The sequence below is a fragment of the Perca flavescens genome, chromosome 3 (genome assembly GCF_004354835.1).
Source record: "Perca flavescens isolate YP-PL-M2 chromosome 3, PFLA_1.0, whole genome shotgun sequence".
NCBI classification, from domain to species: Eukaryota; Metazoa; Chordata; class Actinopteri; order Perciformes; family Percidae; genus Perca; species Perca flavescens.
In genome coordinates, this window is record NC_041333.1 from 29,271,006 (window position 1) to 29,289,728 (window position 18,723).

An 18,723-nucleotide genomic window follows, 5' to 3' on the forward strand; every position below is an offset into this window, starting at 1 on the left:
TGGTACCCTTTACCTGGTTGGATACAATAACACAGGCTTTTCCGGTGTTACAAGGAAATCTGTGACCTTTCAGAATGTGTGCTCTGTAGCACCGTCTACCTGCCGCAAATCATTTTGTGACTTTGTGGGAAAAATTGGACCTGGGCAAAGACATTAAAGGTCCCATGGCATGAAAATATCACTTTATGAGTTTTTTTAACATTAATATGCCCTCCCCAAGCCTTCCAGCCTGGGCCGATCTGGAATCTTCTCCTTATGAGGTCATACGGAGCAAGGTTACCTCCCCTTTCGCTGCTTTGCCCGCCCAGAGAATTTGGCCCACCCATGAGAGAGAGACATCATGGCTTTCAAACCAGAAAAGTGGCAATTGGTCAAGGCCACACCCCCACTCTCCACCTTGCCCCCCCTCGCTCCTCCTCAATAGCTACAGACACCGAAATGGCACATACTAAGGAAAGCTCATTGTGGGACTGGCTCTAGCAGCTGTAATTCTGCACCAAGGCTGAATTTCGGGAAAGAGACTTCAGATACAGTATTAGGGGACCACTAAGGTCTATATAAAAGCATCCAAAGAGCACCATGTCATGGGACCTTTAATAAAAACGATATAACAATAGCATTCTTTTCACTGTTAGTTTGTTACAGGTTATTTATGATCATCAGATGGAACATTACACAGTTTCAGAAACATTTTAAAGTTATATAGTCACTTTAACTAGACTATCTACTTTGGCTCTATATGGTCAGTTATCAATATTTCTATGTCATAACTCATGTTAAACAATATAAATGAATCCCACAGCAGCCTGGTTTTGGACCATATCCCTAACTTCATAGCTACATTGCTTATAGTTCTTCTCGGCAATGTAAAGATTGACCTGACACATTGCATACAGGCTACAATAAGTCTTACTTCCGTTCGCTGTAAATACTTTGTGATTACAGCTGAACCATCCCAGTATAGTCAGACAAACTTACTACTACTCAAGACATAGTGACCCATATTCCTCGGTCTAGCCCCGCCCCCCTGCGCACCTGTGGCGCACAGCAGCCACACCTGTACGGAGCCAGCTGCGCCTTACCTGGGCAAATATCACCTTCCATTACTTCTCTTGCTCTGGACATCCACGGCATCCTGTTCCTACGCTTCTGTCTCTTTCACCTGACATGTTGAAGGTCCTGACTTACCTCCATGACTCGGAGCTCGTGGCCCGGTTCCAGAGACGCTGCGGACTCTTCCTGGTCGAAGCCGCGCATCACAGCCGAGTGAGGTTGAGCGCTCCGAGTGGAACCCCGGTCGACGTACCACGTGGACAGCTGAAGGGAAGATGGGACCACCAGGATAATAATTCAAACTACAAGGAGAATGGATGTGCTGTTGCTGTAAGTCGTCTAATGCGAAAATGTGGTATTATCATATAGGCCTAAATGCATTGGACCCTAAAACGTAATTTTAATTCTAAATGGAAACCAAAATGCTATTGGAGTAAGGCTATTTGCATTTGATTCCCACAGCGTGTGAGATTAATTAAAAGGAATAAATGGGCAAACATTTGGTAAAGCTTTGGTTTGCATGGAATTCTTGCAACCTAGGAGAGTTAAACACGCCCCAGGTTTACAGTGTAAATAACATGGCCTAAACTGACTGACTTTTCTGGTTTGTCTGGGTGTCTCACTCAGCCACAAGAGCCTCAGCTGTGTGGGATGTTTACATTCTTCTTCTGTAGCCTCAGCAGCATGCTACATACACACTAATAGGCTTTTTTGTTAAAAAAAATGCATATCTCTTGATATCTGTTTGAGTTGAAAAAAATTATTTTCGCCACTGTTGTTTCTTTCTCATAGGTGACCGAATCTATTAACTCTGGTAGGCCAACCAGCGACCATGCAGTTGAAACGACTTGCGTAAATGAGGGGGTTGTCCCATCTAACTATTATACCGGCACGCATGCGCATGCCCAGTGTAATGCCAATGCCAATGGTCATGTGCTATGCGTGGTCAGACATGTTATATGGATGGAAGTCATTTCTAAAGTGGAGCGGTTTTATTATAGGCTACATGCTACGGGGCTTTCGCCTGTGTGGACAGAGATCATTTTTGTTTGTTTGAAAACGGAGTAGTGTGGATGTGTCTCCCTTTCCGTAGGCAAACAATGTATTTAGGTTGTTGTAAGGGAAGATGAACACAGTCAAGTTACTTTCTGGAGGACTTTAGGATCACATCAATGGATGGTGTTGTTTAGCATGTTTTATATTAATTAATCCAGAAAGGGCAATAAGATATTTATTTCTTACAATACTTGCAATAGTAAGAAGTTCCAATAGCTGCAAAAATAATCCTGTATATTACAAACAAAAAGCAAATCTAAATGGTGTAAGTTAAGCAAATATACATGTAGAAACTATGACATTATTTAGATGGATAAGTTTTAAAGTCTTATAGGGGCACTGCAGTTTACTCATTATGAGGATTACTTAGCCTTTAAAAACTGTTGTATAATGTTTTATGGCTCTAGAAGAGCTTTGTGAACCCTGATGACGTCATAATGATGTCATCAGGGTTATCTTAGGCTGGGCTTGCAATTACAGAAAGTCTGCTTTACAAACCTGAGGTGTGAGGTTTAAAAGAAGTGGGGATTTATGAGGCAGGGGCATCCAATGAAAGATGCCAATCTGTTGAATTATGGGAAATGTAGGATCCAGCATTTTTGGAACTTAATGCATAGAAACTAACGTCTCTGCCTCTGCTGCAACGATATTTGACCACTCTTTTTCTAATTTGTCTCTTGGGAGTCCCCTAACTCATGGAAGTGCAATACTAAATTTGACTTGGTATTTGTTTATGTGCTACTTCAACCATTTGAATAGAGAAATTCAATACATTTTGACCTGCTGGCTGGTATAAATGATGAAATGTAAGCTGTGAAAAAGGTGACAGGTGTGGCGGATAGATGTAATCTGATGTGATACCGTTCCAGGAGCTATCTTTAGGCACCTGGTCCTATCATATTTTGTGTTTATCTGTGTTTATTCCCTGCAGGGCTGCAGCAGGCCTCAGTATGAGGTGAGGAACTGGCTTTTGCACTTCCTCTTCCTTTTCTCGGCAGGCCTGGGGCATGAAATCTTCTACATCACCTGTCTGCCCTGCATACACTGGAGCCTGGACCCATTCCTGTGCCGACGCCTGGTCAACATGTGGTGTGTAAGTCACAGTTGGAGAGAAAATGTGTGTTTACTTCAGTCTTCTTCTTCTTCTTCTTCTTCTTCTTCTTCTTCTTCTTCTTCTTCAGTCTGATGTCGGTTTGTTCCACAAAGACACCACTCTTTTCTCTCTGCTCCTCATCTCACTCACTTCACCTTTCAACCTCCTTTCATCCTTCTCCCCCTTTCAGTGACCTGTCTCTGACACCACCATGTTCACATATCCCCAGGCCTGATATGGTGAGAGGCCACACGTGGGGACACATTAGTGGAAAAAGACTGCTAGGATATCCCCTTTAGATGTTTATTCTGACAGAATCCAGCACATTGCAACAAGAGAGCCTAAAAAAATGCCAAATGTAATCCCAGAAGGGAGGGTACTGGCGTTTGTGGGGCAGACGGAGTATTCCCTGCCTAGAACCAGGCCCGCCAGAAGGAGTGTATTTGACACTTCTATAGACACAGAGTCAGCCATACACCCTCACTCCCGCACTGTGTGAGATGGGCAGTGTGTTTTTGTGCCCTTTGTGTCCCCGCCCCGAGCGCTTGGTGGGTGCCCTGTGTCTGAACCCCTTGTTTGGCCCCCAGGGGAAGATACACTATTCTTCTGGCATCCTGGCTTCACCAGGCCCCTGTGTGAACTCCTTCTAAACTCACATAAACACCAACACACACAGATGCTCACACTCCCCGCCTCGCTTGCTAAAGACACTCATTGCCCTCACTCTAGTTAGACATTACTAGCTTTACTCTGTGTTCTCCTCCCCCTAGTCTACCAGCAGAGTGTTTTATTGGCCTCATCAGCGCACTGAGCTGTCTCTCTCTGGACCAAACATTTGGTCTGTCAGCCCTCGGGGCGCATCACCCGGCACTCCTAACTTTAACAGTACCCTGCCATTGTGCTGGTGGAGTTATCTAAGGCTCATGGAGGACTGTGCACTCTCTCTCTCTCTCTCTCTCTCTCTCTCTCTCTCTCTCTCTCTCTCTGTCTCTCTCTCCTCTGTCTCTGTCCCACACTCAAAACTCATGCCAATGTTTGAAGTGCATCCATGCAAATTAAAACTTGTATGCATGAGCAAACACATTACAGGTCCATGACTAACTGACAAACACACACACACACACACACACACACACACACACACACACACACACACACACACACACACACACACACACACACACACACAGACACCTTGTGTGTATTCTCTGTTGCCTTACTTGCAGGGTGCCTTTGGTTGACTTAGAAAACAATAACTGTCATTAACCATATGGTCATGAATTACATTGCCGTGTTGTATGGTATTATTGTAGCATAGTGGTATGCAAATCATGAACCTACTGTGCTATTTGGAATATCAAAAAGCTCAAGTTGTACATAGAGGGCATGCACTATGATGTGGATAATGTTTAGAAAGGAAATGCATGTTAAGTGTTTTTCTAATGATGGCAGATGATGGTCACATTCAATTACCAAGCTCATTCTATTTCCAGGAGACAAAACCTTTTCAGCTATATGGACTTAGTCCTGGATCAGCCATCAGTCATAAAGGCTGGACATCAGAATTTGTCCTTCTGTGAATTAAAAGACACTGACAGTGGGATCCTGTCCTGTCCTGATCCTGTCGATGTGGCATAATAACTGCCACAAAGTGTTTGAAAATAACCATAACAAAAATAACCATTGACAAAAATGATTAACAAGCCATGAGGTATAGATTATATTAGCATAGTGTTAATGGAGCTCACTCACAGGCACGTTTTGACCAGGCACTGCACTAGTAAAAGGAAATGTACCATGACAGTAGACTTGTTGTTCTATACATTTAGAGTGCTTGAAAACCATTTGCTGTAATTTCTTTTTTTTGTATTAATGGAGAAGTGAATGCCCACCTCAGCAAAACAAAAAATGTACAAAACTCTGCAAAAGCAATATTCTAAGAAAGATATGCAAGTTTCAAGAACACAAGAGGTTTGTAAGTCAATGAGCAGGCCAGTGAAGGCTGAGCACAACTTTAAAACTGGCCTCATTAAGGCTATCTCACTCAATTGAAGGAACCATGCTGTGGGGATTTGGTATATTGGCTCCACAGTCAAAATACAGAAGAACTCTTACTTATCTGCAGAAAATAATTCTTGGTTCAAGAGAGCAGGCAGCAGCATGATTCCCAAAATACCTATTGCACAAATGGACCTCTATTATGTTTGAGATGACCAAGCCATAACAATAAAAGCTTTTTTAATTTTTCTAAAGAGAGTGCCTTGGAGTTTTGCTATCTATTATGTGCTATTGACGAGTTCTACAGTCAGTAAAGTTAAACTTCCAGTGGCTTTACAGTTAAAAACTAAGATCTTAAAAGCTAAATGTGTTGTATTCTCAGCTATGTTACTGTTTTGTGTGCACAGATCATTTGGATGTCACTGAGAATTGACCCTAACAGTTTAATTTATTATCACCAGCAGTGTTGGGGAGTAGCTTTCCAAAATCTATGTTATCAGCATAACTTTATTTTCAAGTACCTTGGGCTGTTACGCATCACAAAAAAATGAACTAGTAACCAAATCAGTAGTAACAGTTAGTAACCTATTTATCATGTCGCTGTGGGGCAAAACAAACATATTGTGTGTTTTCTCCATACAAACAGTGACCGGTAGCCTTTTCCGCGCGCGCACACACACACACACACACACACACACACACACACACACACACACACACACACACACACACACACACACACATATACACACACACACACTCTCTGAGCCACATGTTGACAAATCAAAGTCCAAAGCTGCACTGGCCTCGATCAATACACTTATTCACGAGAAAACACACCCAAGCACAACTATCTGTCTGTGTGTATGTGTGTGTGTGTTTGTGTGTGTCTTGACCTGTCTTTAACTCTTCCCTTAATCTGACCAGGCCATCTCTCGCTCAGTCCTTTTGATGTGACTTATACAAAGACACCAATGAGACACTGGCTCATGAGGCAGTTGAATATAATGTTTGTGGGGATGGTGTGCAGGGGGTCGGACGAGGGTATCGTATCATGCAAGCACTTGAACTGTTAGGCAGATTCATTGTGCGAAGGCAGACGGGGGAGCACAGTGGATGAATACAGTCATGGTGAATGGATGGGATCAGACGTGCTACATGAGTTCACCATTGTCTGTCCTCTGTTTATTGTCCACTTCATGGTGCCAATTATTCTGGCTGGGTGCATGTGTGTAGGTCGGCTACAGTGTAGGTAGATGCAAATATTGGAATAACAAACTTTATATTCATGCAGTACCAGTGGAGCAGGATAGATGAAAAAAACGATTTAGCTTTTGGAAAGAATAAGACACTGTTGTAAGGATTAATCACATTCTCTCCTTTTGTTTATGTTCATTTAGCATACTGTCTCTACCTGTGGACATACATATACTTTTGCACCTCAAAGGGACAGTTACCCCCGAAAATCAAAAATACACATTTGTCCTCTTACCTGTAGTGCTATTTATCAATTTAGATTGTTTTGGTGTGAGTTGCCTAGTGTTGAGTTGGCTAAGCACAACAGTAAGCATGATCGGTCAGCGTACAGTAAAAGTCTGTGTTACCTTATTTGACAGAAATCTATCGGCATTTTCCTGTTATTTCTGACAATTTGATCAACAAAAATGTTGATTACGCTTAAGTAAGTACAACCCCAATCAACAAAACTGCTTTAAAAAATAATATTAATATTTAAATAACACCGTTAAAATCACTGGGAGGCTTTGAATTTCTATTTTTTCTCACAATTCTTATCATTTTGGTGCTGGTGATTTTCCTTTGGGGCTGGCTAAAACCTCTTTGGGGGGACGCCAAAAATTCCTAAATGCAGGAAAAACTCTGACAATGTAATAATCTGTTTAAAAACAGCTGTTCTGGGCCATTTTGTGTACTTCATCTCTTCCTCTGTCACTGTCTGTCCCTCTCTATCTGTGTGCTTTATATGTCTTCAAGTCGCTGCACTAACAGCGATTGGCAAACTTTAATATCTGATTTGCCATGGTAACAACAAGCATTTCCTGATTACAGTGTCAGTAGAGATGGTAATAACAACCTCTCTATTCTCTCCCTTAAACACACACATTAGTATCCTGCTCGCTCTCTCTGTGTGCTGCCTCCCTGTGCCTCGCTTGGACAGCCATTCATTAAATATACAAGGCAAAGCTTTAAATAAACGTGGAGCTGGAGCAGGCTGCCCCTTCGAGGGCCGCTGGGGATCTCATGAAAGAGAATAGGCAGCACATTTGGCAGGACACACACACACACACCAATACCTATACACCACCACTGGACACAAACAAGAGCTCTCTGTCTGACCCCGCCAGCTGAAGACGCTGTGTCAGCAAACCCTTTCTTCAACTCTCAGTTCCTCACAATAGATTTAGTTTCTGTACGACTGCAGCATATGCACTTCATACCAGGATGGGTCTCCACTCTTGTGCAGTTCTTTTTTTATTTTTTGTGGAGTAGGAATGGTGATTACTTATTTATAAGACTGTGTGGTTAGTTTTAGAGCGTAGCCTGATCAGGATTTTGCTTCCTCTACTCATTACTTTATTATCGTCTTCCTCCATCTCTAATTTCAGATTTTGTAGTCAGCACACTGCAGCATACTTCTGTAGTCATTTCAGCTATTTAATTGTAATGATGCTGTAGACTTAACCATTTCAGGTATAGATGATGAAGCCAACAATACCATTTAAATTCCCTGCATTCTTTAAATACGTTAATGTTGCAACAGAAATATACCATATTTGTTCTAATAGGCACTTCAAAGAGCAAGATTGTTTCACACTTTATTTAAACTTTTTATTTCAACAGAATTCATGTAAACAAGTGTGAAATTTGATTGGAATGTTGAATATTGTATCAATTCAGAGTACGTTTTTTTTCTAAGAATATGTCGACATTGATAAAACATTATAAATTAAAAAACAAACCTCTGAATATACAGTAATGAAATATATTTGGTGGGACCCTGCTTCCTCTCACAGTTGGTGATGTACATCGGCCAGGTGATGAAAGATACGCTGAAGCTGCCTCGCCCTCTTTCCCCCCCCGTGGTCAAGCTGGAGACACGTGTTGATGCCGAATACGGGCTGCCCTCCACCCACGCCATGGCCGCCACCGCCATCTCCTTCACCGTTTTACTAAGCGCTCCGTCCAGGATACAGGTGAGCATCACTGCGAGCTATGATTTCATACAGTAAACCAGCACAAAAGTACTCTTGGCAGTTGTGAGCTACAGACACTTACTCACAAATGTGAAATTGCTTAATGACGTAGTGTACTGTATTCTGGTCTGTGAGACGCATTCATCTGCATCTCGCACTCTCTTTCTTAGCAAATGGAGCTGGCTCGGGTCCTTAACAGGTCACACACTGCCACACACACTCTTGCCAAAAGTCAAAAATGAATTTTCCTGCTCAAGTTTTTAAATGATTTGTTCATTTTGTCTTACTTTCAAAATCTAAATACATAATCTCTACCGTGATTATGGAAACACAATACCATTATTGCCCCATGATATGTGTCAGGATTTTAATCAATAATAACCAAGTTAGATGGTATATGAGCAACTTCAACAAGCTACAACATCACTCTGATATTTAGAGATGGCGATAACAACTACTGTACATTGTTTCTTAATTGGCAACTGTGATATTATTACTGAAACTGTTATAGTCGATGGTTACCTGACTCATCCCTATAAAAAGATAATACCGCCATTGCTGACGGCAAATGATGTACTTAACATCCCATTAGAGCTATGAAACTTAGGATAAGTGGATGTTGACCTGTAGTTATGACAATAGGTATCTCATTAACAGCGCTATTAAAATGCCATTGAAATTAATGCAATCCTTGGTGCCGAGGCACCAGTCAGTGTTTAATCAGTCGACCCATGTGAGCAGCTTCACTCAGAACAGTTTGAGGCAGTGGGAGCCTGTGGATGGCAGCCAGCTCACTGGTAGCTGAGTGGGATGAAGGGAGTGGCCCCGCTGTCCATCACCGAGTCCTGACTGAGCTGTTGGACAATGGGCTGGGAGGGGCGGGGCCAGCAGTCACCATCAGTCACCGTCAGCCACACCCGTCGAGCCGCTGTTTGGTCTCCTGATGGACTCGACTGAGTCAATGACTGTCAGTCCACGTCTCCTCCTCCTCCTCCTCCTCCTCCTGACTCTTCCCCTCTTTATCTCTTCCACTCTACTGCCAAGTCAATAAAACACTCAGTGGCTCAACCATAGGCTGTCTTTATAAAGCACTGTGTTTTAATGAAGAATTGAGCGAATGCTGAATCCTTCAGTAAGTAGTTTACAGCCTCGGCAGCTGTCAGCCTGATTTATGGTCACGTCATTTCAGCTATTTGCCTCAAGTTTCTTGCAGTGCCGTTCTCAAGGTCCGAGAAATCATCTCTTCAACCCCCAGACACCCTATGTACAGTAGAACACTTAACTGTGACCAGAAATTCCTCAAGGATTCCCCTGAAAGAAAGAAAAAACATGCATTGCTATGGATGAGTAGCGGGCTGTTGCAGAGGCTCCTGAAGCCACAAGGCCTCGGGGCAGCTCACCCGTTTCCCGGCGCAGGTCGGAGGTTACGACAGTCAATCACAGAGTGACCCCCTCCTGTCCCTGGCATCCTTTGTGGCCATTCAAAAAACCCTCTCTTCATGAACTACCAGTGAATAGGCTTCCAGCTGCAAAAGACAGGGAAAGACAGAAAAAAAAGGCGGAGAGGAGGGGGGCACAGGAGGGGAGGGTGGAGGAGGTGAATGAATACACAAGGCCTCTCTTCTCACTGTTATTGAAATGGAGGGGGGAACAAAACCTGCCGCCGTAGGTAAAGGAAGGAGTGGAGAAAGGATGGAGAGACAGTAGCGGAATAAAGGAGCAGTGACTTGATGACGGGCAGTACGTCAACCCGGCAGAATGGACAAGTGGCAGAGAGAGGACTTACACGTCGCCATTAAGAGGATGACGAATGGATGATTTGATCACCAACTTACAGGAAAAAGAGGAGGAAGGTTTAAAAACAAATGACAAATGTGTATTCACAGAGGAATGTTAAGAATTTTAGTGACGTGACCCATACCATTCTACTTTCACAGATTTGATAACCCTAATCAGGGAGTGGTGTTTGTCATTGTGTGTGTGTGTGTGTGTGTGTGTGTGTGTGTGTGTGTGTGTGTGTGTGTGAGGTAGCTTCATACCGGACGCTGTGATGGTTTTGTGTGTGTTTCTGTGTCACAGTTTCAGTTCGAGGTGGGTCTACTGATTGCACTGACGCTGTCGTCTTTGGTGTGTCTGAGCCGCCTCTACACAGGCATGCACTCAGTTTTGGTATGCTAGTCCTTACCTACACACACACACACACACACACACATGCATAAAACATTCACACTCAACTCAGGTTTCATAATTCATATGTGTCTGATTAAACTGTCTGGCTTAGGCTTTGAACCAATACTCTTAATTCAGCAGGCACTGTGTGACACAATGTTCCCTTTATTTCATGTACAAATCTTGACGCCATAATGTGAGGTTATGTTATTAAATCAGTTATGTTTAAGTACACATTTATCAGGGCAACCTCATGATTAAAAACAGAGCTTAATGAGGATTTTTGTTTTTTCTGACTATACAAAATATAATAGTGTGATATTTTGGGAAATGTGCTTATTCACTTTCTTGCTGTGAGTCAGATGAGAAGTTTAATACCACTCTCAAATCTGTCAGTTAACACAAGGCTAAAGCCAGCAGCCAGATAGCGTAGCTTAGCACAAAGACTGGAAATGGGGAAACAGCCAGCATGGCTCTGTCCGAAGGTACCAAAATCCACCTACCAGCACCTCCTGAAGCTCACTAAATAACACATACGTATGAGTGGTAATTGATCTTGTTGTCTAACTCACAATGTGTATTTTGACCTATTGCTTAAAGCGCTCCTGGTAAAATATTGTCATTGTTCTGCTTTCAGGATGTCATCTGTGGCGCTTTAATCTCAGCTGTCATCATGTTCCTCACCTACCCATATTGGGAAACCTTTGACCGTTTCCAGCTCACCAGCCACATCTCCCCCATTGCGGCATTGACACTGCCCCTCTTCCTCAGCTACACATACCCTGAGCTGGACCATTACACCACCACACGGGGGGATACCACCACCATTCTAGGAGTAGGGGCCGGGTGCTCTGTGGGATACTGGGTGAATGAGCAACTAGGGCAGACTTTTGAGCCCCAGGGGGTGCTACCTGTACCCCTACCCACACTGACAGCACATGCACTGGCACTAGGTGCTGCCCGCTTCATTGTGGGAGTTTTAGCGTTAGTGGGAACTCGGCGGGTTATGAAAACACTGAGCCTGCAGGTGTTGTATTTGTGGTACAGAGTGGCAAAAAATGACGACAGTGCCAGGAGGAGAAGAGAGATTGAAGTGCCGTATAAGTTTTCCACATACACAGTTGTTGGACTTGTCAATTCTATACTGGTCAATAAAGTATTCATTCTACTGGGACTATTGTGACCTATTAACACAAGACTGCTGTATAATTGTCTGAACTTGTCGTAACAAAAATGTACCTCATATTTATTTCAATGTGTATCAAATTTAAGGCTGCAACTAACGATTATTTTCATAGTCGATCAATCTGTTGATTATTTTCTCGATTATTCGATTAGTTGTTTGGTCTCTAAAATGTCAGAAAATGGTGAAAAATGTGGATCAGTGTTTCCCAAAAGCCCAAGATGACATCCTCAAATGTCTTGTTTTGTCCACAACTCACTCAGATATTCAATTTACTGTCACAGAGGAGAGAAGAAACTAGAGCATATTCAAATTTAACAAGCTGGAATCAAGAGTTTTTACCTTTTGTCTTAAAAAATTACTCAAACCGACTAATCGATTATCAAAATAGTTGGCAATTAATTTAATAGTTGACAACTAATCGATCAATCTTTGCAGCTCTAATCAAATTACCTTATACAGTGAGCTTCAGCTGGGAATAATTCACAAGGGGGTACTTGTAGCTGAGCAGAAAGCAAATAAATATTTTGCTCACATAGCAATGTCGTTTTTATGACTCCCAGTTTGATCATTATTGGAATTGTGTAGTCAAGGCTGTAACACTGTTTTTGGAATGTTCTGTATTACAGAAGCAACAAATACCCAAAAAAATGTCCACACATGTGAGCCCCACCCTGAGCCAGACATGCACATATCAGTCAGGATAGTCCTATCAAAAACTGAAACTTGGCAAATTCATTTCAATGGCACCCATCCCACCCACCCGCCCCCACAGTCTTATTACTTGGCAGGTTAGAACAGGCCATCTGCTACACCATATGGGCCTGGTTATTTTATGTTCAGGAGCAGTGTAGTAATGAAAGAGTTAACCTCCCTTTGCTACAGTAGAGACTGAAGGAATGCTGGAGCACCTGTCAGACTTAATTTACAAGACAGCTTGTTATCCGGCACAGCTCAGTTTCATACTGGCTGCAACAATTTCTCCTTGAATTGACAGTGAACATCAACATACACAGTGGAAGTCTGTGTAATGAACCTGTGCCTGTAAAAACGTTCCTTGCAAAAAAAACAGATTCAAAGCTAGAAAGTCAGAAGTTATAAAGGCTTTATTTGATGTTTGAAGGCAATAATATGTTGTACTTGTATTAAAGAATAAACAGTATTTTCAAATGAAGAACCTGAGCTTTCATTATTTTATTATATGGATGTTGGAATAGTGGTTGAAAACTGTGTTTCATATTACATCACCTATAAACACCAGAAAACATTAGATGGTATCGTCAGGGATTTCATACTGCCGGTATGATTCAGATCTTATTGAAGGCAGCCACATCTACAGACTGAACATAATCCTCGAAGGCGGTGATGGCTTCCTCCAGCAGATCCGTGCCCACTTTCTCATCCTCCACCACGCATCCTATCTGGAGCTTCTTGATGCCGTAGCCCACTGGGACCAGCTTGGACTGCCCCCACAGCAGCCCGTCCATGCTGACGCTGCGGACGCGCTGCTCCAGCTCGGCCATGTTCGTCTCGTCGTCCCAGGGTTTGACGTCGAGCAGGATGGAGGACTTGGCGACGAGAGCTGGCTTCTTGGACTTCTTGGCAGCGTATTCAGCGAGGCGCTGCTCCTTGATTCTATCCGCCTCGGCGCTCTCGGCCTCGTCGTCCGAGCCAAATAGGTCAATGTCGTCGTCGCTGGCGTCGTTTGTCGTAGCTGGGAGGACAAACTGACTCTTAGCTGACGGGAGGCTGGCTCTTTCCCTCTGAAAAGACTTGATGTGGTTATACCAGCGCATGAGGTGGCAGAAGGTCGAGCAGGGAGCAGAAGGGATGGCGTCAAACATTGCCATGTCAGCCTGGGACGCCGCAAAGCCCTCTATGTAGCTTTTGTCTGCCAGAAAATCATTGAGAGATTTAAGGCCGGCTGCTGTCCTCATGTCGCCAAACGCGGTTTTTGTGGAAGTTGGACGGGATGACAGGGCCTGCGAAGATTCGTCTTGCGTGGGGAACTTGTGCTTGATGACTTCCTGCATGGGGACGTCATGTGTGAGCGTGGTTTCTGCAGTGTGGCCACTGGAAGAACCAAGGCAACAAAGCAACAGGTAATGAGTCACTGAGTTGAATTACCATGCACTAACCCCAAAGCACAAGTAACCTAAATTAAGACCAGTCATGCATGTACGAGCCCATGCACACCATTCACAGCGAAAACACAATAGAGTCTTGTTAAGTTTTCATTCTTCTGCAGCCTTGTTTATAATTTATAAAACACAATGGCAGCACATAATGATGCTACACATACTCTTTATCCTTTAGTTTCCTAATGCAACAGCTGATAATCTGCAGCACACTTCAACCACAAAAGCCAAACACTTGTCATCTTTTTTGACAAATTTCAAGCCTCATATATTTTCCCCATGAATCTCATTGCTTTCTGTTTTTGTCTGACTTCTTTGTATTTTTGAGTAGTAGTTTAGGAAGGTGAAATCACAGGAAGGGCTCAATGTCCATCTCCAGGGCCGAGCAGGGCATGGTCAGCTCGAAGCGGTTGATGACATCCGGGTGGAGGACCCCGAGACGCCCTACGCTCTTTCCACGGGCAAAGATCTCTGCGCAGCGACCGGGGAAAAAGGTGGAATCTAAGAGAAAAAAGAAAACAGAGAAACACAGGGAATTAATCATTACTTTAACCCTACAGGTTGGAAGCGGAATTGTCCATTACCGCCATCGTAAATGTCTTGTCTCATTTGATCTACAGATCCGCTACCCGATCTGGCAAACTTGCATAGTACGGTTATAGCCGATATAGCGAATGCAGAAGTGCCGTTCACCCTGTTACAAGTGTATGAACCAACTATACGATTTTGGAAACATTTTTTAAAAAGGTACAAAAGAATCTATGGTGTTGCTTTAAGTGAGAAGTGAATTTTATAACACCTCCACTTGGCACCTCTTCTCTTACTAAAGCCCAGACTGCCAGGGAACTTTACACCCTTTTGTAGCTTCCTTTTCTAAAACAACAATTATCACCTTCAGTTTTCTTCCTGACAAACTATTTTTGACCAGTGTGTTACTATCTAACATGCCATCGGTTTGATCTGGCTGCTTCTTAGATCATGTTTCTGCCACTATATATTTGGAACATGCACACTATAAAATGTATGTGCACTTGCAGAAGCATTCATTTTTCTATTAAGTATTGATGACATCCTTGGTGATGAGCACTCATCATATCACAGAGATCATGAGTCAATCATACAGTGTGGGCGGTACCGTGCTGGCTTTCTTGTTCCTTGATTTTCTCTTGATAATCATTTGTTCACCCACATTGGTTATTAGTGATCAATGGTTAGCAGTGTTTATTAATTACATTTATTCCAAACAAACCCAAAACTTAAAAGGCATCACTTCCTGTGCAACATCATTTTTTCAAAGGAAAGCCCTTTAAGAAGTGAAAAACAAAGCATTAACAGGGTAGAAAACGCCACAGGTCATTACTCTAAAGCAACTACCTTTGCAGGCCATTTGATCATAATTAGATTTTCTGTCTCGGTCACTTGCATACACACATTTCTCCTTCTGATTAAAATCTGATGGTTAGTATGTACAGTCAATGTGAAAGGATCTCTTTGTTCAAACACACCAACATGCAAACAGACAGAAAGACGGACTTGTCAGAGATTTAACAAGATACATAGGTTGCCATGACAACAGCCCCACACACAGACATGGCATTCTCCCAGAGTGCACTGCTTCTTCCCACGCTGCCTTGCGAATGGGTTCCAGTGCCCACTGCTTAGATATTCACTCATCACTATGGATGAAGGCTTACCAAACACATGGACTGTACTTTAAAATGTGTGTGTATATGTATGTATGTATGTATGTATGTATGTATGTATGTATGTATGTATGTATGTATGTATGTGTGTGTGTATATATATATATATATATATATATATATATATATATATATATATATATATATATATATATATATATATATATATATATATACACACACACATCTCAAATGAAGCTGAAAGTTCTATCATTTATTTTGGTCGCCTGTTCTGTGTATTAAAATCGGTGGAATGTGCTTGCGTCGGTTCACACGTCATCTACTTGTACCATGAGCAGGATGCCATGGCAACTATATAAATAGCTCTGGTACATCTTAAATAACCAATCAGTCAATGAGAATCCTACACTTGAGCCAGGCCACTTTCCGCCCACTCTCCTCCAACTTTCAGCAAAGCTCTCAGCGGAAAGGAGAATTAGACAGTTGCATCAGATAACCAATATAACTGGCTGATGTTGCCAACATTTTGCCATAGGACTATTTGAGACAACTGGACAGAAAGTTCACACAGGTTCTTACTGAAGCAACAAAAACCTGCAGTGAAATGAAGGCCTCATTCTGCACAAAGGACCTGCTAACACACCTAAATAGATTGTTAGTATCAGTGACTTTAAGTGACGGTCATCATTTCTGTTGGTTATGATAACATTGTGCTCACCAAAGTAATTGTAGATATATGAGAATGCGGTGACATGTCTAAAACAGACAAACCAAAATTCCAGTGGGAAAAATAACACGAGCCCTCGGACGATCAGGTACAGAACAAGGCTGACGATATTCTATATATTTTTGGTTACTGTCAGAAAATCCCATGAAAAGACCAAAACCATCAATGTGTTAGTCCGCCCTCTAAATGTTTTTTGACTTCCCCAGTGTGTCTGTGTCTCTCAGTCCCAAGCCTATTTACTAGGGGTGTGACGAGACACTCAGCTCACGAGACGAGACACAATATTGGGTTAACAAGACAAAATTTTAATGCTATTTTAAAGAAAACTTCAATGATAAAATATGACTGGGATTGAAAGACACAAAATGAAAAACAAGGAAAGGTTTTGCCACAAACTCAAATAGCTTCTCTCCTGTATAATAAATCTCTTCAGACCTAATACTGTATCTGCAGCATTTCCACCGGGAATCCAAAATGCTGGCACACAAACCTTTTTACAATACTTTCCCTCTGTAATAACAAAGACCATTTCAGTTGTAAAAAATAATAGCAAACCTATTTATCCTATTTATTTAGAACATCATCCCTCTCCCTTACCAAACCCGTCCCTACATCCTATTAAATCAAATAATTATTAATTTTTTTACACTGCACTGGAACTTTTATTCTTGTATTTGTATCTGATTCTATTTTAGACCGTTTTTAATTGCTCTTTCATGTTAAATGTAAAGCTTTTTGAATTGCCTTGTTGCTGAAATGTACTATAGAAATAAAGTTTCCTTGCCCTCCAATCTCAGTCTGTCACCAGGGCATAGAAAATGCTTTTGTGCCTGTCAGTCATTTACCAGGGCATAGAGAAAGCTGCTGGCCTGTCTCATTCGGAATCGGAAGTATAACGTTAAATGCACCGCAATCTCACCATTATATTATATTGCAGCAAACGCTGTCTGCGTGAAATTTTGAATTCTGTAACCGCATTTAGGACCGCTTTACCGGCATTGCCGTGACACACTGTGACTTGAACAAGCTGCAGAGGTGACGTAGTCTCGTTCGTCTGCACCGCAGCTCATAAGGAGAAGATTCCAGATCAGCCCATATGAGCTTTCATTTTCTCAAAGGCAGAGCAGGATACCCAGGGCTCGGTTTACACCTATCACCATTTCTAGCCACTGGGGGACCATAGGCAGGCTGGGGGAACTCATATTAATGTTAAAAAACCTCATAAAGTGAAATTTTCATGCCATGCGACCTCTCTGCTATTTACATCTACTAAAGACATACATGTCAAGAAGTTTCATTTCTGAAAACAAGACTAAAAAATGGCTAGGCACTGTACACATTTGTTGCTCTGTTAAGTATATACAGCAGCAGTACGCCGTATGTGGCATTGAGTCAAAGTGTGTGTGTGTGTGTTTATAGTAATTAAGGAACATGTCACCCAGTGCAACAGTGTGGCTCATTTATGTGTTTTTAATAGTTTCTGATATATCAGTCTATAGATACACAGACAATACTTGTTAGTAGGTTCATTTCATTTTGGTTGTGGACTTTGTTGACAATAATAAATAAATAAATTATATATATATATATATATATATATATATATATATATATATATATATATATATATATATATATATATATGCAATTAACTTGCATTGTAATGTCATAATACATATATTAACTTATATAGTTATATAATTAACTTGCAGTGCATTTTTTGGTTCACTCTCACTGCTCTTATAGTCATTTTCGGCAGGCAGCTGTTTTCAGAAAAAAAAGTTCTAAAAATCAGCTGTATGCTACCTGCTTAGCACCAAACGGTAGTAGGCGGGTCTCGCCTAGAAGTTGCGTGGGTTCCATTATATAACGCCAGTGAACATGGTGGAGCATTTAGCAGCTAATGAGCCAGATATTTTCCCCAGGAGTTGGTAGAGACCAAAAACAGAGCTAAAAGAGGTGGACAGAAACATGACTCCAAATGAATGATGTTTCTCTGCAACTGCTGGATGTATAAATAAACAAGTATGCCATATCAACTTGTGAATGTGTTCGCTTGTTTCTGCTGCCCAAGTGACCAAAAAAGATTATTATTATTATTATTATTATTATTGCAGATTTAAATAAACAAAACAACAGTACTACTAACCTTCAAAAATACATATAAGCTGAACACTTGAGGTTAATTACTGAACAAAGAGACACATGAACTCTTTCCTGATGAAGAGAGTATGGGCCAAGACCTTGCATTGGACACAGTTGTTGAGTGAAACACGGGCATCTGCCTCTTAAGTGGTTTCTTCCTCCACTTCTGATCCCCTGACTCGCTATTTTATCCCTTTTCCCCTCTGCTGAGTGGAGGAAACTCAGCTGACATGTATTCCCTCAGCCCCTCACTCTCTCTGTGCTGGGAGTGATGGGGAGTTAGAT

General features: G+C 42.0%; 2 protein-coding genes across 3 annotated transcripts in view; one reads left to right on the forward strand and one right to left on the reverse strand.

The window, feature by feature from the left end:
• The first annotated feature begins 1,038 nt into the window (after positions 1-1,038).
• On the forward strand, positions 1,039-11,871 carry sgpp2 (sphingosine-1-phosphate phosphatase 2). Of its 2 annotated transcripts, none has more exons than XM_028574168.1 (5): positions 1,039-1,266; positions 3,059-3,202; positions 8,233-8,412; positions 10,492-10,581; positions 11,219-11,871. In XM_028574168.1, exons 1-5 carry the CDS (start codon positions 1,168-1,170, stop codon positions 11,762-11,764), a joined length of 1,059 nt encoding a protein of 352 aa, XP_028429969.1. In that variant the 5' UTR covers positions 1,039-1,167; the 3' UTR covers positions 11,765-11,871. The 2 variants fall into 2 exon arrangements, with proteins under 2 accessions (XP_028429969.1, XP_028429968.1); XM_028574167.1 differs by lacking the exon at positions 1,039-1,266 and adding an exon at positions 1,278-1,383 and having other exon boundaries at positions 3,041-3,202.
• A 981-nt stretch (positions 11,872-12,852) lies between these two features.
• farsb (phenylalanyl-tRNA synthetase subunit beta) overlaps positions 12,853-18,723 on the reverse strand; it is a 21,625-nt gene continuing 15,754 nt past the window's right edge. Inside the window, exons 17-18 of the mRNA XM_028572825.1 lie at positions 14,256-14,403; positions 12,853-13,837 (exon numbers count right to left, since the gene is read on the reverse strand). Coding sequence (XP_028428626.1) covers positions 13,072-13,837; positions 14,256-14,403 — 914 coding nt within the window. The 3' untranslated portion in view covers positions 12,853-13,071. The remainder of the gene's footprint in view (positions 13,838-14,255; positions 14,404-18,723) is intronic.

Excerpts from the sequence above, each read along its gene's own strand:
- sgpp2 (XM_028574168.1), top strand. The coding sequence starts at position 1,168 with ATGTTGAAGGTCCTGACTTACCTCCATGACTCGGAGCTCGTGGCCCGG. Across the intron at positions 1,267-3,058 it reads AAGCCGCGCATCACAGCCGA|TATGAGGTGAGGAACTGGCT; the intron begins GTGAGGTTGAGC and ends AGCAGGCCTCAG. Across the intron at positions 3,203-8,232 it reads GCCTGGTCAACATGTGGTGT|TTGGTGATGTACATCGGCCA; the intron begins GTAAGTCACAGT and ends TTCCTCTCACAG.